General features: G+C 51.6%; 1 protein-coding gene and 1 long non-coding RNA gene across 2 annotated transcripts; one reads left to right on the top strand and one right to left on the bottom strand.

The window, feature by feature from the left end:
- The first annotated feature begins 619 nt into the window (after positions 1–619).
- On the top strand, positions 620–16735 carry LOC311437782. The gene is made up of 4 exons (XR_014693703.1): positions 620–691; positions 1265–1408; positions 11430–12100; positions 12578–16735. It is a non-coding gene; the product is annotated as an uncharacterized lncRNA (long non-coding RNA).
- Positions 16736–18761: 2026 nt separating this feature from the next.
- On the bottom strand, positions 18762–22583 carry NFKBIA (NFKB inhibitor alpha). Its single transcript, XM_084520436.1, has 6 exons — positions 22158–22583; positions 21712–21820; positions 21019–21229; positions 20404–20492; positions 20023–20283; positions 18762–19522 (listed from the first exon to the last, which is right to left on the bottom strand). Exons 1-6 carry the CDS (start codon positions 22394–22396, stop codon positions 19475–19477), a joined length of 957 nt encoding a protein of 318 aa, XP_084376562.1. The 5' UTR covers positions 22397–22583; the 3' UTR covers positions 18762–19474.
- Between the last annotated feature and the right edge of the window lie 2550 nt (positions 22584–25133).

The following is a 25133-nucleotide window of genomic DNA, read 5'->3' as shown; positions in this document are numbered from 1 at the left end:
CTCATCAACTCAGTGTGTGTCTCAGTCCCGTCCTCTCCACATTCGACACGCTCACCAGCTAATTGCTCCTCTGCTAAACCATAAACAGCAGAAAATTTCCGAGGCGGCTCCCTGCCCTGAAAGGCCCCACAGGCCCACCCCAACAGCAGCAGCAACCCCTGGGCTCAGCAGTGCCCGCACCGCACCTGCCGGCAGGGCCGCACCCCGCAGGGAATTCCCACACGAGGTGACTGCGCGGCAGCACCACAGCAAACACTGCAGCCAACACGAAACCAGCACAGCAGGGACCTTGGCTGCAGGTCCTGTAAAGGAAGGAGATATGGGAATGTGCACGGCCTTTCCTGAGTCCCCCCTGCAGAGGATTTTCTACGCCAGCGCCTTTGAAGATCCCCCAGGGAAGCCAAGCTCTATCTGCTCGGTGCAGAGGGCGCGTGGCCATGGAAGCTAGGGGAGTGTGATGTTTGCTTTGTTTCTGGTTTTGGCAAGCAGCGAGTAATGGTTTTCCTCTGATAAGAGTAGGGTGGTTGGTGTCTGCTTTTATCCCTCCTGGCCAGATGGGCAGTGACATCTTCCCAGCTGGAAGCTGCAGGTCACACCAAATTGTGTTACAAACGCTGCAGGGCAGATACCAGCTTCACAGCAAAATCCCCTGCTGTGTTACGTGCTGCATCTGAGACGAGTGCTTAAACAGGTAAATTGGTCGCAGATTCACAGAATCGTTTAGGTTGGAAAAGACTCCAAAGGTCATCAAGTCCAACTACTGACTCTTCAAAAAGCTTTGTTCAAAACAAACAAAAAAACCTGCCAGGTTGTGGGGTGCTCCCCCTGCGGCAGTGGCTGGATCCAGCCCCAGCTGCCATGCAGAGCAGGGGGCAGAGAGGTGCTGCGAAGGGTGGCCGAGGGTGATGCTTGCTGCTCTGGGCCTGCCGGCAGCATTTTCAGGTGCCAGCAGGTCCCCAGGCAAATGAGGCAGGCATCCATGCACTGTGTGCACCTCTCTCAGCTTCCAGTATCTGGTGCCTTTTGCATGAGCCTGCCAGGTTCTTGCTGTGCATGGCCCAAGGTGGGGAAACTCTGTCATGGCCTCAGCTGGAATCTGAGTTGTGGGCTCGACAAGAAGTGAAGGTACCAAAACCCCCTCCTGGTTTCCCGGTTCCCAGACTTCTCCTCCATTCAAAAGTACCTTGTATGAAGATAGCGTAACAGTCTGGGAAATTCCTGTCTTGCACGGTTTCCTTCTTCTTTTCTTCTTCCTAAAATGCAGCGGTTTTGTCATTACACAACCAGCGTCCTCTGCGTCTGTCTCAAAAACACTGAGACCATGCCAGGATCCCCGTGAGATCGCGTGGTGGCTGCTGCGCCATTCATGACAATTTCTGCAGACTCACATGCATGGGAGACATTTTCAGTATGGCAAGGAGCGAGGGACCCTCCTTTTTTCCCCTCAACCATCACGTCAAGAGAATTGACAGCGCCTCCAGGAGTAGATAGCTCTTATAAACCACAAACTTCTTTTCTTTTTCTTTTTCTTTTTTTTTTTTTTAATTTAATTTTATTTTTGGCCAATATGTTCCTGGTTTTAAGCAGATAAGGAGCAAGGGGAAACAGACTCACGTAAGTGTGCAGAGAAGAGCAGGCACTGTAGAGCTGGCACTAATGGACTTTTTAACCTTGATAGCAATATGTTTTTCACAGAGAGTAATCTTGTGAAAATCCCTTCAAATCCTAAAAGCCCAATTAGTCACCTCCAGTACCTGGAGGATTAGGGGCTATGAACAGGTCCGACCACAAGTCGTGCTTCTCCTCCCAGTGCCATCAGTGGGACAAGAGGACAAGGTAGGAACACGGACAGTGTGAAATAGCTCGCACTGGTGAGGTGCATGCTCCTCTTCTGGAGGGCAGGAGTTATTTGCTGGCTGCTGAAGGAGCTGTGTTAGCTGCGGTGCCAGTGGCCTTCCGCTAGAAATCCCCCAGAGGAGAAGCTGAGTAAGCTAAAACAGGCAGTGCTGAGGCCGGAGCAACGCGTTCCTTGCAAAAGCAGATGTTGTCATGTAAGACCAAACAGAGGGGAGGGGAAAAAAAGATAAAAAAGAGGACAAACAAAAAGGCATGGGAGGAAAAAAAAAAAAAGAGAGGAAAAAGAAGTCCTGGGAAGCCATTCTGCCCCTGTGTAGCTCTCCTGCTGTGTTTAGCTGCAGGGCAAAACTGGCTGAAAAATGGGAGGGATGTGCCTTGTTTTTCATGTAAGCATTTTGGCATGTCCATCCCGCAGTTACTGTGGTCTTGGTTTCCATCCTTTTTATTTTTTCCATCTAAAAAATTTGACTTTTAGATGAGTTTGTTTTCCACCCCAGTTCTGCAGGCTTGCTGGAAATGTCCTCAAGAATTTTTCTCCTCAGGTCCAGTGATCAGCAGGAGAGTAGGAGACACACCGTGAGTGACACAGGTGGCTTGAGGGTCGTTGTCTCAACTCAGGGACCAAAAATCCTGCTCTACAGTGCTTTGGGGCAGCAGAGAGCACTGCAGGGGGGGTTTGGGGGAGCATAAATAGGGCTACGATGGGGAATATATTTTTGAGAAAGAAGAATGCTCTGTTGCCCTGCGTGTAAGTGGGCAGTCAGTACAAAGTACCACCACTTTTTGCCAGTGTGTTTCATCTACAACACTTGGTGCTGAGGTTGTGCTTGCATGTAGCAGCCTTCTCCTGGCCCACCACCTGGGGCTGGCAGTGCTTTTCTTCTCGTTGTTAAAATAAGGACAGAAAGTACAAACTGATTGCCACCGAACTTCTGATCAGCGTGTGACCCTGTGAATCTGTATGTTCAGTGGAAATCCTGCCATAGCAGCGTTTTCCACTTGAATCACTGTGAAAGTAGGAGAAGAATCCTAGGGAGATGGGTATTAACCAGAAAATGGCACAAGGAACTTTTTTTTTTTTTTTTTTTACTATTAATAGTGAAATGCAATCAGCTGATTAGTGTGACAGTAAAGGAGGTTGGCCTGGTGAGACGGAAAGCAGCATTGCATGATCAGCATATGCATAAACCAGCATTGCAAATCCCCCTGGAAGCTCTCCGGTCTCAGCAGTCCTTTGCAGGCACGAAGCAGCCCTGCTGCAGCTGGGTGGCTTGGTCCTGGATCCAGCCACACCAAGCAGCCAACTCCAGAGCGGTGGAGGACGCTGGCTGCCTGCTACCTTAAGGAAGTGAGATATATTTAATAGGAGTCGTCAGGTGTGTGCTTTGTTTGCTTTCATTGGGGTGATTCCCCAGAAAACCACAGTCAAGGCCAAACCGGTGGCTAGTCGCCGGCGCTGGCACAGCTCCACCAGCCACAGCCTTCCATGGGAACCGCTGCAGCAGCCTCTCCTCCGCCTCGGCAGCAGTCAGACAGGGTGAAAGAATAAAGGGTAAGGACAGGAAGCCAACCCCCACTGCTCCAGAGCCCCCCAGGAAGCCCTTCCTTCTTCCCAGCGTGTCCCATCAGGAAGCTGCCCTGGGGGGCATGGAAAAATGTCTTCCTTCCAAAGCTGAGGAGTTTGTCTCAGCAAGTTACCACAGGAAACCCTCCGGTTTCTGAGCAAAAACACCAAAAGGAGAGCATCTGCATGACACGCCCATTTGCTCTGAAATCCAGCACATCCAGCTAGAAATTACATCGGTTTGATCCCGGGGTAATTTTGTTTTGAGAATAGCAATTGCAGGCAATGTGTTCATCCCTATATCTCTGCCCAGATCTGCTCCAGCTGCCATTGCATGTTGCCAAAGGCTTCTGTGAGCTTCTCCAGTCCTGCCCCCAGCCTGTCCCTCACTAAGAAGTTTCCCTGGGTTCTCATGGATGCTGTGCTTAATGTCAGACAGCTACTAGCCAAACTGGGGTTTGTCGGACCCAAGCCAGTTCTGCACTGGCATCTGCTTTTTGCTCCTCCAGAGGTACATCTCCCATGTCAGACTTTGGACCTTTCCTCTCCTGGTTCCCTTCTGCAGTGGAAGTGCTCAGTGCAGCGCTTCATCCACTACAGCAAGGCTTGCTCCAAGGTGGATATGCTCAGTAGTTACCTGCCTCCTAGGGCAAGGGAAGCAGGAAGGGCATTGCCAATTCAGCCTAAACACAATGCATCGATGAAGCAGAGAAGAAAGGTCACCTCAAGTACATGCACTGCTGGCCTCGCTAGTTAGGCTGGAAGTCACAAACCCCTCCTCGATGAGTGGCAGCACGTCATGAGAGCTGAGTCACCAGGACACCTATCTGTCAGCAGGTGCTTTGGGCAATGCCGTCCCGCAGAGCACCAGCACATGCGATGGCACGTGCTGCTCACATCACAGATGTGCATCAGGTTTACCTGAGAACATCACTGGGGCAACGGAGGATGGCTGTCACACCACAATTAACATGAGGAGCTCTGTAACATTCCCTCAGGAGCCCCGTGCATACCACTGAGCTGATACCTTTACTTCCAGCCCTGGTGTTGTTTATACAGACTGGGCGTTGACAGGAGCCCCACCAAAACCAGGCTGCAAAAGGAACATTTTGTTTCTGGAAGAAACCTGGAATTTCCCTATGTGAGATTAGCTGATTGTGCTGCCGTGGAGCAGCTGGCTGCCCCTCCGTGGTCCTGCCTCGGCCTAGCCAGCCTCGTGCCGGGCTGGAAAGGCGTCCGCCTGCCTGGCTGGTGTTGTTTGGGCTCGGTGCCTCTTCACCTGGTGCCAGGCTGGTTTTCGAGGTGAGCCGTCCTATGTGAGCAGAGGGAACAAGTGCCTGTGTGCAGGACATGGGTGCTGCTCTTCTCCTCCCCTCCCTGAAGCGTGGTGGCCTGGGGGGCTGTGGGGGCTGGAGTCTGATGCTGCTGGCTGGTGTGGTGCTACACCGAGAGCCCCGGGACTCCTCTCCCTTTGCAAATTTCCTCTATTTCAATACAGCATATGCTCGGCCATGCAAGTTTTGCCTGGCAAGCTGTGGGGCCTGCTGGTTTCTCTTCAGCCTCCCAGCTTTTCATTCCCCTGGCTGCCCTCCCAGCCTTGGCTGCTCCGTGGAGGGGCCCCCTCCTACCTGCGAGCTGCTTGGTGCTCCCACACGCTCACAGACAGTCCTACTGGCTTTTCCTGCTCAGTCTCCTGATAAACCTTTAGGGCTTGCCCCATCTTTTACTAAAGAACCTGCAGAAACTTCACCCCTCCGTCCCTTCTGGGAAGGGATGTTGCTGCTGCCTACCCTGGTGGTTTGGTGGGTCCTTGGGAGAGTTTTTCTGTGTGCATTGGGCCATGGGGACCTTCCTTCCTCCAGTCCCAGCTCTGGTGCTGGAGGTTTCCAGCCTCCCGACTCTCACCCACCCTTCCCAGTGGAGACTGCTCCCTGCAGGTGGCTGGTGGAGCGATTAGAGTGCAGTTCCCAGTGTGAGTTTCAGGCAAAATTATACAGATTACACTGAGCAGTTCGACTGGCCTAAGCAACCCAGACTGGTTCTGTCTGAACTGAGCCGGGGGAAAGCTTGTGCAGTGCTCTCTGCCAACCCTCAGGGGGCCAAAAGGTGGGTACCACGGTGGCCAGACAGATTGGGGCCCTTGCATCTTCCACCAGCAAAGCTGGGTGTGCAGCAAGTCCTGTCCTCCTCCAAAAGGTCCAGAAAACAGCCAACCAGCCCTGTGCCAAGCGGAGCCACTTGTCAGCCGAGTTGAGAAGCCAGCTAGTGCATATAACGTGTTTCAGGATGCAGGGAGTTGCTGAGTGCCGGCTTTCCAGGCTCGGATACAGGCTTTTACAGCCTACCAGCATCCTGATTTAGGATTTGAAATCTCTTCTGGGATCTGTGCCCAAGTGCTGACTTCCGCTATGCTACTGGAGAACAAGCAGTCTTTCCTGAGGCCGGGACTGAATAGCTCCTGTATTTCTGTGGCCTTTCGGAAGCACAGCTCCAGCTGGGATCACGTTACAGGGCTGTTAATAGTTCTGCTGCTGCTGCGGGGCTCAGATCGTCTCCCATGTGGGCAGAAACATCTCCTTGTCTGTGCTATTACTTGGCCAGGTGCCCAAGTGACGGTGAGGTTATACCCTGATGTTTCCAGCATTGGTCACGGCTGAAGACGGCACCAGGTTGGAAGGACCTCTGGGACGGTGACTGCAGTATCCTTATTAAGTGTTAAACTCAGCCTGTTGCTCAACAAGCTGTTTTCTTCACGTAACCCTGACACAGCCTGAAATAGTCCGGGTAGCAAATAAATTGCAGAGCAGTGAGCAACGTGACCGGCTCCCCCCGTGGCTCAGCATGCTCCCAAAGCCAATCATCCCCAGCATAAATTATGGGTTTGCTCAACTCTGAGGACGAGGCCCCCGTATAAGTATCAGCAAACATGAGCTCAGATTGCCTTAAGCACAGCTTTGATTCCAGCATTGCACAAACACGGCAAGAGCGTGCAGCTTCTACGGAGCCTGCCAGGGAGACGTGCTCAGGCTGATGGAGAGGAGCGACCTTGGAAGCTGCCATCCCCATCCTGGATGCTCAGGATGTTGTTGCAAAATCGCCTGCTGGGGGCTTCCCTGCTGGTGTAACCTCTGGCACCACCTTCCTGCATAGTTGTCTCTGATGGCCAGTGGAGGTTGCCAGCTCCAGCAGCAAAGCTTCTAGGAACTGACTTGTTTATCCCCTTTAGGCTGATAAATCTCAAAACAAGAGATTTAAGTTAAGAGAGCTAAGTGAGCTCCTAAGCTTGTTCTGTGACCAGAGCAGGGCTGCCAGATAGCTCCTCAGTGGTGGTAGGATGAGTAGCTGGGAGACAGAGGGTGAGCATTAGGGTCAAAATGAGAAAACCCTTGAAGCTGTCTCCTGCAGACAACTCTGCAGCCTGGATCTGTGATCCCTGGAGTGTGTGATGGCAGGAGTGTGTCCATACAGGCGTGCTGCCAGGCTCTGTAATTAGGTTGAAGGCCTGCAGTTTAGGGAGGTGGCTTCTTTCAGTGATAGGGAGGTTGGGGCGTGGGGAGATCCCCAGCTTTACATGTCATTTGAGTCCGGACAGCTGTGAACTAGAGACAACAAAAAAGCGAGCCATACCTAAATTAATAACAAGCTACTCCGTGTGCAGACCTGGCTGTTAAAGTAATGGCAGCTTTCTGTCTAAAGCAGTGCTGGGGTCAGCCAGGCAGGCCAGCAGCTTGCCGGCATGTGGAAGGGGCCAGCAGGGGCTGGGTCCCCTGGCCTGAGCCCCGGAGGAGGGCACACGGCAGGTACCACGTGCCTGGGCCCTCCCTGGCCGAGCAATTTCCACCCTTGGAAATTTTGTCGGTGCCGAAGCCAAGGAGTTGGGCTGGCTGACTCCAGGCAGCCCCGACAAAGCTGCAGCTGTGACTTGTCGGCAGCCGAGTGTTTGGAAATCCTGGGCTCCCAGTTGCGCAAGGGCTGCCGAAATCTGGCCACGCTGCGCAGATGGCCGCCCGGCGTGCAGGAAACCCGACGCGCACGCAACCTGTCGAGCTCACTGCGTGCACGGCTCCGCGGTGCGGGCACGTATATTTCGGGCCAGGAAATCCCAAATAGAAACACGGCAACCCCTGCCTGCCCAGGCAGCCCGCTGGGGTTTCTCCCTAGGGAAGAGATGCGACGAGCTGTTGGCTTGCAGCAAGCAGTGTCCTGGCTTGCTTGCAGCGAGTCGCACGGCTCTGCCCTGCCGCAGAGCAGCCCGGCCTTACTGCCTGGCCCTGGCTCTTTTGGGGAGCTCGCAGAGGCAGGCGCTGCGGCGTGCCCAGCTGCCGGGTGCAGATGCGATGTCTGCAGCTTCCTGTTGCTCTAGCAGGAAGCCACTGCAGACACCGTGGCCTCAGTGCCCCGAAAGATCTTCACGTGTAGTAGTAGGGCAGGAGCAGGTCGAAGAGGAGGAGGGAGCAGTAGCAGAGCTGAACTCCCAGCTCTTTAGCAGAGTCCTTGCTGAAAGCGCGTCTAGATAACAACTGCTGGATTTTTCTTTGCAGCAGGGTAGCTGTTCCTGCAGGGCTGCACCAAGGGGGATCACGATTGCCCTCTGCTCCCCTCCATGTTGGTCAGGGTGAGGCTGAAGAGGCAGCTCTGGCCTTGGTATTTTCCCTTTGCTTGCTCAGGCAGCTCCTTGCTCTGCATTCTGGGCTCCAAAAGTGCCCAGTGGATTTCAGCAAGCTTTTAAAAGTGAGCGTCTTCAATGCCTATCATTGCCACGCTCACACCTCTCTGACAGGCAGGTTTGTTTTCTCCTCACACCACATCCTAATGGCCTGGTACCTCTGTATGAACAGAAGAATCTCTGGGCTGAGTGAGACTGGAGCAGGTAAGAGGAAGGGGCTTGTTTGGAAGGAGTCCTTTGGTTCACTCCACCAGCCTGTCCTGGAAAACAGCTCTGCACTGTGCTGAGCTCGCTGAGATGTGGTGAACAAATCCCCCAGGAATAGCTTTATAAGTAGAGCTGGGTATTTCAGAGCTGCGTGCAGGGAAGGAGCAGGGACCCAAGCTGGGAAGGAAGCAGGAAGCCCCCGTCACTGCTTTATGCTCTTAATTCTCACAGCAGCAGTCTTCTCTATTTCCCTTAAAAGAAACAAAAGGCAAAGATGATTCATGTCTCATTCCCCAGCTCAGCCTTGAAGCACTGTTAGTGTGACTAAGGTCCTCGCTGCATCATTTCTTTCTCCATCTGATGCTGAGAAGGGTGGTAGCAGGGCAGGTTGTGATTAAGTGGAATTTCTCAATGTTGAAAGACGTTTGAGAATGGTCCCAGTGATTAATAAAATGACTTGAGGGGCCATAGGAAAATCTGATCCTATAAATTTTTTTCTGAATCGCATGAAACTTTTGAAAGTTATGCGTGTTAAAGCTTCAAGAACTGCATTTGCATAGACTGCCTCTGCAAGGCAGGCTGAGCAAAGGTGAAACCTGCTGGAACGCACGGTCCCAGCCCAGCCAGAAATCCTGCTGAATTTCCACCTTGTGCTGGTCCCTGGACCCTGCAGCATCTCACTTCACCTCATTGCACATCACCGATGGAAATCTGCTCATTTGGTTGTACCTAAAGCACCTGAGGGAGGCCCTGTGCAGAGGAGACAGCCTGAATCAAAGTGGGTGCAGCTGAAAGCACCGACGGATTTAACTCTGTTGGTGCTGGTTTTACCAGTTTGTATCCTCGTGGCTTTGCACTGGAGCAGACCAGTAGCACACAGACTCCAGGCACCTCCACAAACATGTATTCAAAAGCAGCCTGTGCCCTGGGGAGCTTGCAGCCCGAAGCTGGGACGGTGATCCTGCAGGCCACGGGCTTGCTGTGGGCTCTGACTTCATTCCCTGTGGCAGGAATTCGTGCCCAGCTGGCTCTGGGTGCCCTGAGGGGCATGCAGCCTACCAGGTGAGGAGCAGCAAAGCCACGCAGGTGGCAGGGGCTTTGCTCTCTGAGCGCTTGCCAGCCTGTGCCGCTACTGGAAGGTGCTTTGAAGGAGCAAAACCTTCACTTTCCTCCTGCCCTAGGTGCCATCAGGGAGCAGGCTGAGCCCTCCCGTGCTGCAGAACGGCTAAGATAAGCCATCAACTACCCGTGCCTCAGTTTTTCCCCACTGCAGACCTGTAGTATTTGTTGTGCTGCAAGTATTTTGAGAAGAGAACACCACACTCAGTCAGGCTAGCTGGTATTACTGCAATTCTTAATTTAAATTGCTGGCTGTTTGCTAGCAAAAACAATTCTTTCCCTCTCCCTCATTCCTTTGGTATTAATCAGTCTGCTCCATGCTGGCTGCTTGCAGAGGGGTTTTCTCCCGGGACATCTGCAGCCCCAGTTGGCAGATGCTGGGAGCACACAGCTCGCGGAGGGTGGTGGGAGCAGGGGGCCCCTCCTGGGGACTTCAACACCGTGCCAGCAGCACATCTGGTATTGCACTTGAGATCTCTGCAGTGCTGTGCAGGCACACAGAGCTGAACAGGTTGCCCGTTAGCAAAGGGGAGATGCTCTGGATTTGTGCAGGTGCAAGTGCATTAGGTGCAGGACTACAGCTATGCAAGAAATAATTAGCTGCCAGCAGTAAGAGGGAGAAGGTGCCAATGTAGCTGCAGCACTGCATCTTGGAAGAATCTTCCTATCTGCTGTTTGATGCAGCTCATGCTGTGTGCACGCAGCTCAAATCATTTCCTCTTTCTTCTTCATTTCTTGTAATGCCAAAGGCAGCTGTGCGTGTCAAGCTCTCACTTTTAAGAGCAGATCTTCGGTACCCATTTCAATCATGTTTGAGTAGGAGCCAAAAAAATCCCTATTAATGTTGACAGGATAAAGGGACTTTTCAGCACCCTTCCCAGCCAGAAGAGCAGTCAAGGCCCAAGTCAATCAGGTCACAGCCATGCAGCTCCTTTATCTGTACGCTCAGGTACTGCAGAGCTGAGAAGCTTCAAAATGTTTTCCGTGCTGAGGCCTTGATGTGCTGCAGATATTTGCATTTACCATCACTGCCTCTTTTTCTTACCACTGCTTTGTAAAACAAGGTAAAGTGAAATCCCATGCAAAGCAGCAACCTCACTTGGAGCCAGCTCGCACTTTCCTGTCTGAAGAGCTCCCAAAGGCTCTGTGCAAGAGGCACTGAGCTCCCACTTGCTTCAGTGGGGCTTGTGGGCCTGTGGTGCCTCTGCTTCAGCCCTTCCAACAATGACAAGTGCAGTACTTGCCCTCATTTTGAAGCTTTCTTTCTTCTGATTGTTGTGCCTGTTTATATATGTGCTTTTGGTGAGTTCTGCCCCCGAGCTCTGGATTCGTGCATGCTGGTGACGGAGCGATTGGGCTGAGCGGGACCGTGCTCTGCACACTTCACCCATCTCACCTATCTCATCTTTGATTTCCTTCCGTGGTTTCGTGAAGCATGTCCCCCACAGCTCACGGGACAGGGCTCAGGGCACACGGCGTGCTGCTGGGGTGGGTTGGCCTCCTGCTTCCACTATGGGCATGAAGTGGGGAGCACCACGTCATGGACCCCACGCCACAGAGCAAGCAGCCACCAGGACCAAACAGCAAATGCTCTGCATGCATCACAGCACTGCGCTTCGGCTGGCTGGTGAGGAAACGGGATGGAAAAGTCTGCCCTGTCGTTTGGGCGTGCTTGATTTTTAGCTCACTCTTGAAAGTCCCCTTTCTGGTGGGACCCAGCAGTGCTGCATCATTCTTCCCATCTGCATTGGGCCATGGTCATCTCTGCCTAGGGGGAGGCTGCTCCCAAAGGGTTTCCTTGCTAGTTTTGGCTGTCCTCAGAGATGGACCTCAGGTGCTTTGGGGATTGGCAATGAATGTGATATTTCATATGACATTAAGCAAAATGGCTAATAAAGCTATACCCATTTTTCTTTGTATTCTGGTTATGAGGAATATGCAGTTTCTGCTGACATCTGCCAAGGGTTCAGATGTAAGGTTAGTGAAGCTGTAGAAATATTTTTTTTTTTTCTTAAGGTGATGCTAAGAAGCCTTGTGTGGTGGTGTTCCATGACAAACTTGTCTGCAATGCAGGGGACTTGCCTGCAGGAAGAGGATACACTGAGCTCCTTTCATTCAGCTTTGCTGCTAAATGAGAGCATCTGCATGGGAAATACCTAATACTCCCTGGGTCATGTGCATTGGCTTCATGCCTTCAGTTGAATCAGTGCGGAGACATACATGGTGTAAGTCACGGGTAAAATCTTCCACATCAGGACACTTGTCATGAGATGCCCGAATCAGCACCCGTTAACCTGTGAGAAGCTGCATGCTCATGATTGCTTTACCACCTCAAGTGTTTCACCACAAAAAAAAAAAAAAAAAAAAAAAAGCCCTCAGGATCTATTTTGGAAAATATCTCCTCCTGTGAGCTCAGCTTTCTCCTAATGTTTGGTGTATCCAGAGCAGCTGAAAGATACAGTCAGTGGATACAGGAAATGGGATCTACGTGGGTGAGGTGGGTGAGCGCCTGTGACTGCAAGAGGCAGCAGAGGAGACCTGACTGAAGGCCACCGATTGCAAGGCTGCCTGAAAACTTGTCCCTAAACAAGCCTGAGGTGTTTAATAGCTATTGTATAGACTACTATTGGATGCAAATTTTGGGGTTGACTCTTCACGGATGACACAGCACGCCCCAGGTCAGAGAGGTATGCCCAGTTCACATGAGTCAAGAGACGAGGGGGAGAGGAAATTATGTCTTATCACAGTCTCGAAAGCTTGGGAGAAAAATTGTTTTGGATGAGTGACAAAAGAAACATCTGAAGTTTCCAAAGACTAAGAAAAAATGAAATAAAGGCTTGTTTTCTGAGTCTACTGAGTACTCTGTTTCAGCTTGGAAGTTCTCAATATTATTTTAATCATACAAAAGTTTTAAACAATATATTTTTTTTCTAACTAAAACAAAACAAAATATTCCCTTTGGGGGAAAAAAATGGAATTTTTGAATTATTCAACTAGTTATTAAATTAAGCAGAACATTTGGTGAAATTGGCATTCCTTCACAGGATGCTGAGATACAGGTGGGACTACACATGCCTTAATGTTTGTGAAAAATGTGTTCAGTGCTACTTATGCCACACTGCTGCTGCACACTGACTGATGTGCTCTTCTCTGTTTTTGTGCAGTGTGTGGTTGCAGCTCTTTCCTCTTTTCTCCTGCCCCTCAACACAGCTATTTTTAGGAATGGGCTTCCCAGAGCAACTCATCTTGGAAGACCTCCTTGGACTCTGCTTGGAAGGAAGGAAGCACCAAAAGAAGCCGACTGCAAAATAACCCCAGCGGTTTCCTCATCCCACTTTGTCAAGACTTTTATGAAAAGGGAAATGAAGATTTATCAGTTCCTGGCTTCACAAGTCCTTCAGAAACAGGAATGGTTTGCGAAGGGAAGTGGATACTCTGTGTGTGTTGCAGGTCAGCCTCCTTTCCCAGAGAAGGGAAACGGGCTTTGCGGCCAGGCACCCAGTGGCTGAAGGTGACGCTGGCCAGAAGTCCTGGCCATTCATGTTGCTGTCCACATCTCTTAAGCAGGAGCATGTCCAGAGATGATACAGTGGTAAATCTTGAAGACATTTTCATATGAAAAACAATCACCTCAGCAAGTGAACCAGGGTGCAAGTGGGACTTCTTTACAGTGGGATATCCCAGCATATCGGTGCCAGGTGTTTCAGCTTGCTGCTGCTGTGGGTCAGGCCTGCAAGGATGGGAGCATGGACAGGGCTCAGGCAGGCATATGGAGGTTGTGGGATGTTCTGCTACAGCTCGGGAAATTTCATAGGCTATGAGACAGGAGGTGGAGGTCAAGTCTATTTGGGGGCGAGTGGGTGGTGTGAATCTCCCTCTTCTGAAGGGTTTTCCCCAAACCCATCTCGGCACAGCCCAGAGTAAGTAGTCTTCATGCAGCTTAAGGGAGGTTTTATTTATTTGTTTGCTTGTTTGCTGGGGCAAAGCTTCTCAGAGAGGCCATGATGAGTAGTCAAATCGGCATTTTATATTGAACCCAGAAGCAACAGCCCTGACGCAGGCTGGAGTGGAAACCCATCCACTTAGAAAAACTGAAATAAGAGGGCGGTTTCACTCTGTATATCACACAGGCCAGGCAGCTATCATTACTGACTTTCAGTCCTTCTCGGTTCAGCATGTACTTAGAGCTCTGGCTTGGAAATCGTGTGTCCTTTCCCCATGCAGGTGGGAAAGGGCAGCTCAGCTCCTCTAGTACAGCCCCTTATTGAAAGCTGCTCGGTGCTTCTTGGCGTGGGCTGCCTGTTGCTCAACACCTGGGCAGTCCCAGGTGCAGACAAACAGGGTTGTGAAGTGCAGCAGCAGCACTCACAGAACTCTTCCCTACCTCTTTGTGAAACACCCTCCTCCGAGCTACTGAAATCCTGGGGTAATAATTAACTGAGTTAAGGCTTGCACTGTAATTGCAGCCATGTGCACTTTGCTGGGTGCGTTTGTGTTAAAAATGTTTGCATTTTAAGGCTCTTTCTGTGCGACGGTCTTGCAGCACTCTGCACGTATTCTCTCATTTAGCTTCACGTTAGATTTTGCATTTTGCTTCTGGTTGGAGGGATGACAAGCTTCTCTGTAGGGTGTCCCTTGAAAGACATGCAGGAAATTAATCTCAGCTAGCTAAAACTGGGATTTTAAAAAGGATTTAAATTAAAAGAGGCCTGCACCTTCCAAGCAAGACACACATCAAAAACTGAACTAAGCACATCAAATGGACAATTTCAGTTAGTTTGCATAAACTCTCTAGAGCACCCAGGCATTGGCAAGGGCCAGGAAGAGGCAGGCTGAGGAGCAGCGCAGGAAGCCCTCTACACTTGAATGTTAGCAAGGGGGTTAAGCCGTCCAAATCTGGATGCCATCCTCCAACATCCAGGCCCTAGAAGGGTTCCCCTTGCCTCTCCAGGAGCACCCACAAATCTTGCTGGCATCTGTGCCCCTGGGACTTCTACCTGGAGGATTGGGTCTGCTGGAGGCTTGGGGGACAGGAGGTGGGGTTGGTGTGAGGACCCAGTCTGCCAAGCCAGTTGGTGAAGCCTCCACCAAGCCGTGGCCAGTGTTGGGTAGGTCCAAGGCTGCATGGCCACTGCTGGGAAAGGTGACAGAGCCCATTGCAGCTGCTTGTGATGGCCCTAAAGCAGTCACATTGCGGAAAGGATTGTGCAGGGAAATCCCCAGCTTTATTCTGATCCAGGCTAGAAAGTCCTGTTTGGAAAACCAGACAAGGAGATGGCCTTGGGAAGAGCTGAGTGCCAGAGTGAGGGGGAGGAAAGGAAACCGGATCTCCAGGGCGGGGGGTGTTTCTGTTTCAGGCACTCTGGACTTTGGTTTCGTACACTGTGGCCTGATAAATGTGTCAGCGTTTAAACAGAGCCTTTTGGCTCTGATGTGCAGGCTTCAGAGAGCTGCCCAAAGGTGCCACAGCTGTGACCGGCTCTTGCTGGAGATGGGGAGAGCCCACACAGCCACTGCCCCAAAAACTGAACTGGGGCAAAGCCAGCAGCAGCTTTTAAAACAGATTAGAGGTGCTGGAGGTCTCGCTGCCCTTTGGTACATGGAGTCCTGCTGGGGCAGGTGGGCGGCCGCACCCATGGGCTGCATGTGGGCGAGTGGTTGCTGAACGCTGGGCCTCGGCCCTGTCTGTCTGATAGTGCTTCTGTGCTGTGTCCCCTGTGTAAAACGCAAAAGTGTCAGGGAGCCAATTCCGAATGCCAGTGGGCTGAAGGAGGAGGAGAGCAAGAGTTACAGCCCCCCGTGTTGGCCAAGTGTAGGCCCCTCATGCAGAGAGCTGCCCAAGCTCATGGCCACCTCGCCCTGCTGAGGCGAGGCACCCTCACCTTTACACATTCTGCAATGAACTAAGGAGAAGGGTCCCAATGTACTTGGGGGGGTGAGAGAGAGAGTATGAGGAGGAAGAAGAAGGTGTGGGAGGAAATAGATAGTTCAGCTCTGCGTGTGCAATATGAGGAAGTATGGGAATATCCCTGAGGGATTATCGAATTGCTTTACAAGGATGGGTGAGGGGAAAGGCTGGAAACAAAAATGCAAGCTCATGCAGGGCAATGTCATAAAGGTGGATGAGTGAATAAGTTCATGGGGACACTGGTGCAGGAAGAGAAGTGGAGGGACCTGAGGGAAATGCTCAGCCTGAAAGGGAGAAAAGAACAGAAAAAGGTGGATCCTGCTGCTGTGGGTGGAAGAGAGAACCAAGGTGCTGAGAAGGGAGGCTGATGGAAAGAACTGAGTCTGCTAATAGCAGTAGATGTGACTACATTAGAAAAAATATATATACTGGGAGAATTTATAAGGAAACAGAGAAATGTGCTGCTTTGTGCCTGTCCTTGCTCTGAGGGACAGCAGGGATGAAGAATCCTGCAGTGGGAAGCCCTACAGGGGCATTTCAAGGGAAGTTATCTGATGGCCAGACCAAACAAAGAGATGTGCTTCCTCACACCATTTATCAGTGGACTGAAGCAGTCCTTCCTACAAAATGCTGCCAATGTCAGAGGTGTGCAGTCACCTCAGAAGCAGTTAACAAAGTCTGTGGAATAAAACCCCCATCAAGAACCATTTCTTATGAAGGAGGCCACCTTGATCTCTGGCAGTCATTAAACCACAGGTTGTTGAAGTTGGGAGAGAATGCTCACTATTGCTAGATAATGGCCATCTTTTTATGATTTTCTGTAAGACCCTGATCTGTGGCAGCAAAGCTGTTCTGGAAGTCTTTAAAGCTTGCTGAGCCACCCAGGACAGGTGCTGGAAGAGAATTTTGAACCCTGGGCCAACATGGAGAAGCATTAGCAGGAGGAAGCAGACAAGCAAGAACAGGTTGAGTTGCTCTGTTAATAGCAGCTGTGGTGGCAGAATAAGAAAAAAAGTGATGCTGGCAGAATGAATACCCAAGGAGCTTTTTCTCCCAGTTCTACTAATGAGACATCTACCAGCATGCCAGGGAGGAGGCATAAAGGCAGAAGGTTATCACCAAAACCAGTCTCAGAAGATCTTTCTAAAGGCATAGGTGTGGAAAAGGCGGAAGCAGTGCAGATATGCATTGGTTTAGGACATGTGTCAGAACTTGCTTTTTTGGGGGTGGGTGTGTGAGTGACATATAGTGGACAGGCCTCACTTTTGTGTTACAGCATGATCAAGTTGCATCAAGTGAAAAGGCAAAACGCTGCACTGAATAAATCCGTGCTAGCAATGTACACTGTGGAGTGGCCACAAATACACAACATGCCCAAACCTATTTTGTGAATAAACGCAAATTCTCTCATTAATCTCTGTCCTACTTGCTTTAACTGTGGTTCCTGCATTTTTGGTACTTTGTTAATTTTGCATGACTGATGAAGGCAAACAGCAGCATAACCAACATGCAGTACCTTGGCAATGATTTGTTTAGCTGCAAAACTTCCTTGTACAGTAAAGCATTTGCTTAATTTATTAAGTCATTACAGAATTCTTACAACATTATAACAGCACCTACCTAATATATTGTTTGCCTAAATGTTGCAATGGGCAGCAGGGAATGTACCACTGCCTCCAAAAGTACTCAGCCAGTCTGGTACTCCTGATAACTACACTTCCCTCCCTCCCTCCGGCTTTTCAGTAAAAAATATTTGTATTCAGATGGTATCTATTTAAATATTTGTATACCAGGTCCAGCCACGTACATGAGCACTTCCAGAACGCTGATATCTACAGGTGGTGAATGCCTCCAAAGGGCCCTGACAGCATTTCAAGCCCATGTTTTGTCAGTGGGAAACAAGAAGTGCAGCTACTTGAAGGAACCATTGTCTTTTTTATTTTCAGCCATTGCAACATGGTATTTAGTCAAGAAAGGCTTGAAGCCAACTGGGATTCTTTGCTGGTGAAAAACCCTGCAGCAGGTAGGTAAACCCCCCATCCCCTCCACCCCCAGCTCAGATTTAGTGGCTGCTAAATCTGCAGGAGTGCAGGGTGAGGCCCAAAGCCCAAGAAGGTTTGGCAGATTTTAACCCAGCCCCAATCCTGGAAAACATTGCAGGCTTGAAATTTGGGCATGGCCCTTTCTGCAAGAAGGAAGTTTCAGTGTGTACACCTGGCCAATTCTAATGAAATGAGAGTGGAAGGGAAATACAAATGACTCAGGATGGCAATTTCTATGTAGTCACTTCCACAATGGCCTTTGGCTCCCATGCAAATTAGGAAGTACCCAGCCAGATGCAGTGCTCTTCCTCATACCAAACAGCCCTTTGTGCAGGTTGTGTGTCAGAAACCCCCCAAAAAGAGGGAGGTGGGAAAGGTGATGGGTGTCCTGTGCAACCTGGAGCCCTCACAACCTCTTGAGGGTGGCGGGCTGCCAGCAGCACAGGAGTCCCCTGGCCAGCGGAGCTGGCAGAGCTTGGTCCTGCGTCAGCAGCTCTGCCGCACCCCATCCCAATCTCGGGGTCGTGATGTGGGAGGAGTGTGGCACAGGAACTGGGCATGGCCCCATTTCTCTCAATGGACTCTATGTGATCGCGTAATGGTCTGGTGTCTGCAGCTAAAATCAGCCCTGCTCTGCAACAGGCGATCAGATGCAGATGGGAATTTAAACTACATGATTCTGTGTTAGTTCCTGGAGAAAACACGGAGGAAAAACTGGAAGGCTTTAAGGCCCCTGACTGCACTGCTGCAGACTGTGTGGGGATGGCTGCAGCTCCTGCAGTGGGGAGGAGGGGGAGGCCCCTGCCTGAATTTCAGGGGGGGGAAGCAGCAGCGCTCCTTCCCGGGCATGCGCTCCCTCTTCCTGTGGAAATCCCCGCTGGAAAGTCTGAAGGTGTCCGAGTTCAAACCGGAGCTGGGCTGTGATAAATGAGAGGGAAGGCAGGCACGGTGCTGCTCTGCAAACCTCCCTCAGCAAGTCAACACAAGAGCAGCCAAGTTTCAAGCCACGTTCTGCATCCTGGCTGTGCCCGCAGCCACCGGAGATGGAACAAAAGGTGCCACCAGGGCGGGCATTTACCACCAGAGATGGTCTGGAAGTCTCCGCATGGCCTGGGCGGTCTGGCACTTGTGTGACAGAGGGGGAATCCCAGCCCCCTACCCGCCCACGACAACGGGCACAGGAAGCTACACCTACGTGTACTGCTAAAATTAGCTGCAGAAGGGCTGAGAGCTGAAAGCTGCTTAGATGTCTTACTCCTACTGCAGTAAACCCCCTAAAACCCCCGGGCCTCTGACCTTGTAGGTCTAGTAAGTGTCAAGTACTTCTGAGAAAGCTAACCGTGTGGGTCCCACGCAGCTCAGGACAGTGAGGTACAACAAATTGCTTCACAGGCCAGGTACAGTAATCTGACTTTTTTTAATAAATACATATCTCACATGTACCAAAATAATTATAAACAAAAATGTACAGTATTTACATTCTATACATTTGCTAAAAAGTGTAGCAATTATGACACACACGGTGTGAAACGCATTGTTTCCAATGCCCACAGTTAACATCATTGCTACCTTTCTCGTAACAGCCAGGAGGCCACATCTCCTCTCTAACTCCTCTGCCTGCTGCCCTGCGCCCCAAGAGCACCTGGGGTCAGTCAGCGAGGCAAAGGAGTGCCAACAGCCTTACACCAGCCCAACACACAGCCTCCAGCACATGGGGCGTTTGTATGAGCCCATCTGGCCTCTAGGGAACATCCCTCGTGGTACTCCGCGTTGCAAGGTAGCTCTTGAATGCATTTCTGTCAGCAGCACGCTGGATGTGTAGTAGTAGTCTGTTATCTTCAGCTGGCTGAGACGATGAGATATACAGCTCTTTATCAGGTGGTGTGCGTAATCACAGATCTCTAACGATGTTACACATCCCACTCCTGTTACTTAAATACAGGTGAGAACGTGGAACCAACTGTTCTTATTACCATTTCGTGCTCCTGGCTGGGCAGTGTAGTATTTTGGTACTGTCTTCTCCTCTGCATTTAGACTTTCTTTTTAAATGAAGGAAGTCAGTCCTTTTTCTATACATATGTACACAGTCACTTTTCATAGAAACCTCTGCTTTAAAATGCCAGCTGTCGTCCTCCAATACAGCAGTCGTCGTACATAAGCTGAAAGAAAAACAGAGAATGCTGTTAATGCAAAACTCCTACTGGGAGTATCCTATCTACTCTGGGAAAACAGCCAAATGCTGTGTGCCCTGACTTCAGTGGTGTCTACAATTTCTACACTGAAATGGTTACGTTTGCTCTAACGTCAGAAAAACAAATGCTGGGGAGGCAAAAAACACCAATTAACTTAACACCAATTAACTTAAATTTTATCTCATAAGGTTCTGTAGGTGTCAGGAACAGAACAACGCTCAGAAGCGTGCATCGTGTGAAGTTAACCTCCATTCCCCAGTGTATTGTTTATATTTTATTCTTAAGCTTCTTCTATTTATATCTCTGCCCCAACTTGCCACCTTTCTGACAGTTGGCAGTGTAACCTTGCTTTAGGAGCTATTTATCCCCACAAGTTATGTAGGTAAGAGGTCATCAGAGCAGCACCAGCCAAACCACAAAGGGCAGGATTTGACCCATCTCTTGAAAAGGTGCAAATGGCCACTTACTTCATCCTCTGTGAACTCGGGCTCAGATTCACTGCTCTCCTCATCCTCGCTTTCGGGCAACATCTGCAGATCAGCTGTGGTCAGCTGCTTCAGCTGTTCCTGTATGCTGGAGTTGTCTCTTCCCCACGTGAGCTGGTAAGGGGAGTAGCCCTGGTAGGTCACTTTGTTCACGTCTGCCCCGTGCTTCACCAAAAGTGACACCAGCTCTGAATTCTGCAGGTCCACGGCCAAGTGCAACGCTGTTCTGCCATTGCATGGCTCCTGTTTGGAAATAACACAAGGTATTGCATGTTAGGAGAGCTGGGCTTGCTGGCGTCAGACCTGTTGATTCTTGTGACTACACAGCCCTGTTCAGTTAAATTCATGGTGTAAGTTACATACCTGAGCATTTACGTCTGCTCCCAAGGACAGCAGGTATTCGACAACTGCCAGATATCCTTGAATAGATGCCAAATGGAGACACGTATGTCCTGTAAGACATAAATGAAGGTAAAATTTGAGTTAAGTCTAATATAATGCCCTATAATTCAGTTAATAATTCAGTCAAGATGGTAGGATAGGATGATATTTAAGTTTGCAATTCATCCAGAACAAAGGGGTATTTTCCAGAAGAGCTTTCCAACTTCAATCAAGTGTGGATAATAGGGCTGGATTTGGAAAGATTTCTTAAGAGGCTTTATTCCAGTATTTAACTGTGGCTTATTGTAACAACAAAAAAAAAAGAGGAACATGCAAAAATATAAAATATAACTGTATTGAGTGCTGCAAAAGCACTCATTAAAAATGCAAAATTCAAAGCCACGAGAGCCAATGATCAACAGCGAGGAGGCCTAGGAGATGCAGCCTGTGACATTTTAAGGAAGTCAGACACTGCGTTGTTCTGGGGCCTCCTCAGCATTAAAATGGGAACAACGCTGCTTCTCCAGCTCTCCAGAAGTCAGCAGCCCCGTCTGCAGCGCCGTGTATTGAGGTGTGCGTATGGCGGCGTGTGCGTACCGTTGTAGTTGGTCGCCTGCAGGACAGCGAGGAGGTGGTGGGGCTGGCAGTACTGCGTGAGGACGCTGACGCTTCTGAGGGAGCCCTGCTGGCAGGCAATATGGAGCGGGGTGTTTCCTCGGAAGTCCCTGATGTCCAGGTCGCATCCAGCTTTCAGGAGGTGCTCAGCGATTTCGGGCTGATCAGTGATTACTGCCAGGTGAAGGGGAGTCTGCAGGCAAAACAGAAAAGAGAAACCTGTGAGTTACACGGCAGATGTTGCAGCAGTGTCTGAACACACAAACCCTGCAGTTGCTTGTGGATTTCTGCCCAACTGAAAACACACCCCACAAAGTCAGTTCGTTACGCTTCCTGACATAGTGCAGAGCTGCTCATTAGTCTGGAAGCAATGAACTCGGGGCTCTCCAGATACCGGACATGCAATCCATAAGAAGGGTATCATTAACATCCCAGCGAGGAGGGATGAGACCCATTGCATCATATTTGAAAAATGGGGGCGGTAAGAGGCCGCTGCTGGGGAGACAGTGTTGCATCAACACCGGTCGGAGTCATTCGGGTGCTTTCCTGAACGTAGGCTTTGATTTAATATCCACTGAATTAAAAAAGCGATTTTTCCTTGGGAACTCCCCGCAGGGCTTTTGTGGGGGCGGTAGGGGGGTTGATCTGTGCCCCAGGGTGCCGAGGTGAAAGTACCTGGCTGAGGTTGTTCTGGAAATTCAGGAAGGCACGGTCCCCGCTGGTCTGCCGGATCACCTCCAGGCTGAGGGCTTTTTCTTCGTGGATAATCGCCAAGTGGAGAAAACTGCATCCAAAAAAATATATATATTATTAAAAAATAAATAAAAAATTAAGCCAACCTACGCAAAAGCCCCAGTCCCCCCCCGGCGGGAACGCGGGTGACGAGGTGCCCGGGGCACGGCCCCAGTCATGTGCGGGTTTCGAAAGCCGGGGCTTTCGGCGGCCGGGGCTTTCCGACGGCAGCGGGAGCCGCCTCTCCCTGGCGCCGCTCCAGGGACTTTCCGCGCTCCGCTCCCCGCCCGGCGCCTCCCCGACGGCGGTCCCGACCCCGTTCCCGTTCCCGTTCCCGTTCCCATCCCCGTCCCGTCCCGTCCCCGTCCCCGTCCCCGTCCCCGACTTACGTGTCCCCGTCCTCGGTCAGCTGCTGCGCCCAGCCGTGCGGGCGGGCGGGCTGCTCGCGGGGCTGCAGGCGGATGTCCTCCAGCTCCCGCACCAGCTGCCGGTACTCCTCCTCCTTCATGGAGTCCAGCCCGCTGTCGTGGCGGTCGTCGGGCGGCAGCAGCCCGGCCGGCCGCTCCTTGCGGGGCTGCTCGCAGCCCTCCGCGGCGGGCGGCTCGGCGGCCAGGCGGGCGCTCAGCATGGCGGCGGGGCGCTGAGGGCGCTGAGGAGGGCGCTGAGGAGGGCGGCTGGCGGGGCCGGGAGCGGGGCCGGGAGCGGGGCTGGGAGCGGGGCCGGTGCTGGCGGCCGGGCGGGCATCCGCGAGTGAGCGGCGGCGGCGGCGGCGCTCCGCATATAGACGGCGGCGGAGGGGATTTCTGCGGGGGAGGAGCCGCCGCCAAGGGAATTTCCAGCCTCTCAAGGCCTCGCCGGGCGAGTCCGGTCCTGCTCGGCGCCAGGGGCGGCGACAGGGTGGGGAGGGAGGCAGGGATGGGGGCCGGCCCGGCTCTGCACAGCACCGCACGGCTCGGCACGGCTCGGCTGGGCGGAATTCCCTGCGCCCTCCCTGCCTGGCCCTGCCCTGCCCGCGGCGGGGAAGTACTCGGAGCCCCGCGGGGGGACGCCGCCGCCCGGCCCCCCCCGGGGGCTTCCCCGCGGGGCCCCCTGCCCGCTGCAGCTCCCCCGGCTCCTGGGCTCTCCCCCGGAGGCCGAGCGGGGCTTTGGGGGTGCAGGAGGGGAGCTTGGGGTGTGCTGTGGGGCTGCTTCTGCGCCCCGTGTGCCAAAGGCTGGGTCGGGTCACCGTGATGCTAATAATTGACTCACGGGGGGTAGCAGGCTTTGGAGAGACTCGGATGCTGCAGACGGCTGGTGTGAAAGAGCGCAGAGCCTGCAGGTGTGAGGGTGCCACACAGCACCTGAAGGATCTCGCACCTCTGGTGGAGGAGCCCACGGGATCAGGAGCAGGCAGGAGGATCCTGCTCTGCTCTGTACGTCCAGACCCTGTCAAAGGCTAAGCAGGACGCTTCAGGCCCTCCATACAGACACAGGAGCTTCATTCGTTTCCCAAGCACCCTTACTCTCTGCATCCATTTCAGTTATTCCCTGCTCCTCGTTACCAGTGTCCTCCCATCCGTGCACAGTGAGAACGGGACAGACGCGGGCTCCCACATGCATAAAAGGAGCTGGGGAGGTTGATGATGCTGAATTTTTCCCTGGTGAATTTTGCTGCCGCTTCTCAGATGTGGGGGGGATTCCCATTAAGAATTTTTCTCCTCTTGCAACTCTTGCTGGCCTCGCTGACTAACAGTGTCGGAGAGGTTTTTTTTTGCATTTGCCATTTTCCCATGGGATGGTGTCCCTTTGAAAAAAAGGGCTTGTGAGAAAATCCAAAGATGAAAGGGGGAGCCAGAGGAGAGGGAAGACGCCTGGCTTTCCATAAACAGATGTTTCTGATTTTCAGCCCAGCCGTACCATTCCTGGGCTTTTTTTCATTATTCATCTCTGGGCCTGGGACAACCCGGTGGTGCTTTTGGGCAGGTTTAGAAAAGCCGTGCAGCTCTTTCTTTTATAGGTTAAGGGTTATGAAAGTTTTGCGAGCTTCTTGAAAGAGTTTCCCCTTTTTAATGTAAATTGGCAGGGGAAATTTAATTAACAAATGATTCTCCTCCCACCTGCCTCTGTGCAAAAGCAAGGAGGGGAGATGGAAAGCAAGCTCCTGATCCAACTAGCAGGGGCACCGAGCCCAGCAAGCACCGAGCTGCCTCACCAAAGCTATGCAGAAATTAAGCTTGCAAACTTCCCGTCCTCGCTGCGATGGCTGGAAACCGAGTTCAGCAAAACAAGTTCTTTGCCTCTGCAAGTGACTTCCAGCTGCTGTCACAGGCAACCTCGGGGCTATTTTTGGAAAATGTTTGCCAGCAGAAACCTCATTTTGGAGGCACGCGAGCTGAGATGCTCTCATTTTGTGTACATCTGAACGCTGTGGTGCTTCAGCCAGTTGTAGGTGGCAGAAAGGAGATGGAAAATGATTTCTGGATGGAAAGATCAGCCCACTTCCTGCCCCGGCAGAGGCAGCACCAGCCTCTGCTGCACGGGGCCGCGATGCCCAGGTGCTTGGCTGTGCCCTGGCAGCAGGAACTGAGCTTTGGGTGGGAGTGGGTGCACATCAGTGCTGCACATTTACTGACGTCTCTGCTGTTTTTCTTTGTACAAAGAAAAATGACGTCCCCGGTGGTAATAGTAGCTTTGACAGTCTCAGTGATGAAGGGCCCCAGACGTGAGGCAGTGCTGAGGCTAAGAGGCAGCCAAAAGCACAGCTCAAGAACCGGCTCTACCCTAAGCCTAATCCATCTCTGTACAGTAGCAGACAGCCAGCGGATGCATGGGCAAGCAGGACTCCTATTAAAACAAATAAAGCTGCTATCTTCTCGGGAACTCCTCTCAGCTAACAACAGTGTTTTACAATATTTGCTTAGAGGGATAGCTTAAGCGTGCAGGAGATAATATAAAACAAAGGTTTCTTAGCTGTGGTGAAGGTCACCGGTGCTGCTTTTATGCCACTGAGGTACCGTCCTTTTCCTGAAAGTTAACTCATTCTAGCAGTTACTCTGTACAATTTTCCATACAGTCCACAAGCATGAACAAATATAACAGAAAGAAACAAACTCAACTTTTCAGTGTTTGGTTTTCCCCTTTCGGTTGTGTGGTTGCTCAGATTTGCTGGGCAGCCCTTCGCCCATGTGTGGTGTGCCCCTGGGGACGGAGCAGCCATCCCAACCCAGGGACGGGGCCAGCACAAGGATCACATCTACCCACGCTGAAGCAGGAGCAAACTTCATGAATGCTGCTGTAGTTTGTGCCAACCTGAATGCCTTTTTGTCCTCTAGGACTATGTTAGGAGTCCCTGCTGCCTGAAGGAGCTTAGTAAAGATCCGTGGGAG

This window comes from Aythya ferina (assembly GCF_964211825.1).
Source record: "Aythya ferina genome assembly, chromosome: 5".
NCBI classification, from domain to species: Eukaryota; Metazoa; Chordata; class Aves; order Anseriformes; family Anatidae; genus Aythya; species Aythya ferina.
This window is presented reverse-complemented; position numbering and strand designations above follow the sequence as displayed.

Bases quoted from the DNA above. Each gene is read 5' to 3' on its own strand.
- NFKBIA (XM_084520436.1), bottom strand. From the start codon at position 22,396: ATGCTGAGCGCCCGCCTGGCCGCCGAGCCGCCCGCCGCGGAGGGCTGC. The intron at 21,821-22,157 runs GTAAGTCGGGGA...TTTTGGATGCAG, and splicing joins CTGACCGAGGACGGGGACAC to TTTTCTCCACTTGGCGATTA. The intron at 20,493-21,018 runs GTACGCACACGC...TATGTCTTACAG, and splicing joins GCAGGCGACCAACTACAACG to GACATACGTGTCTCCATTTG.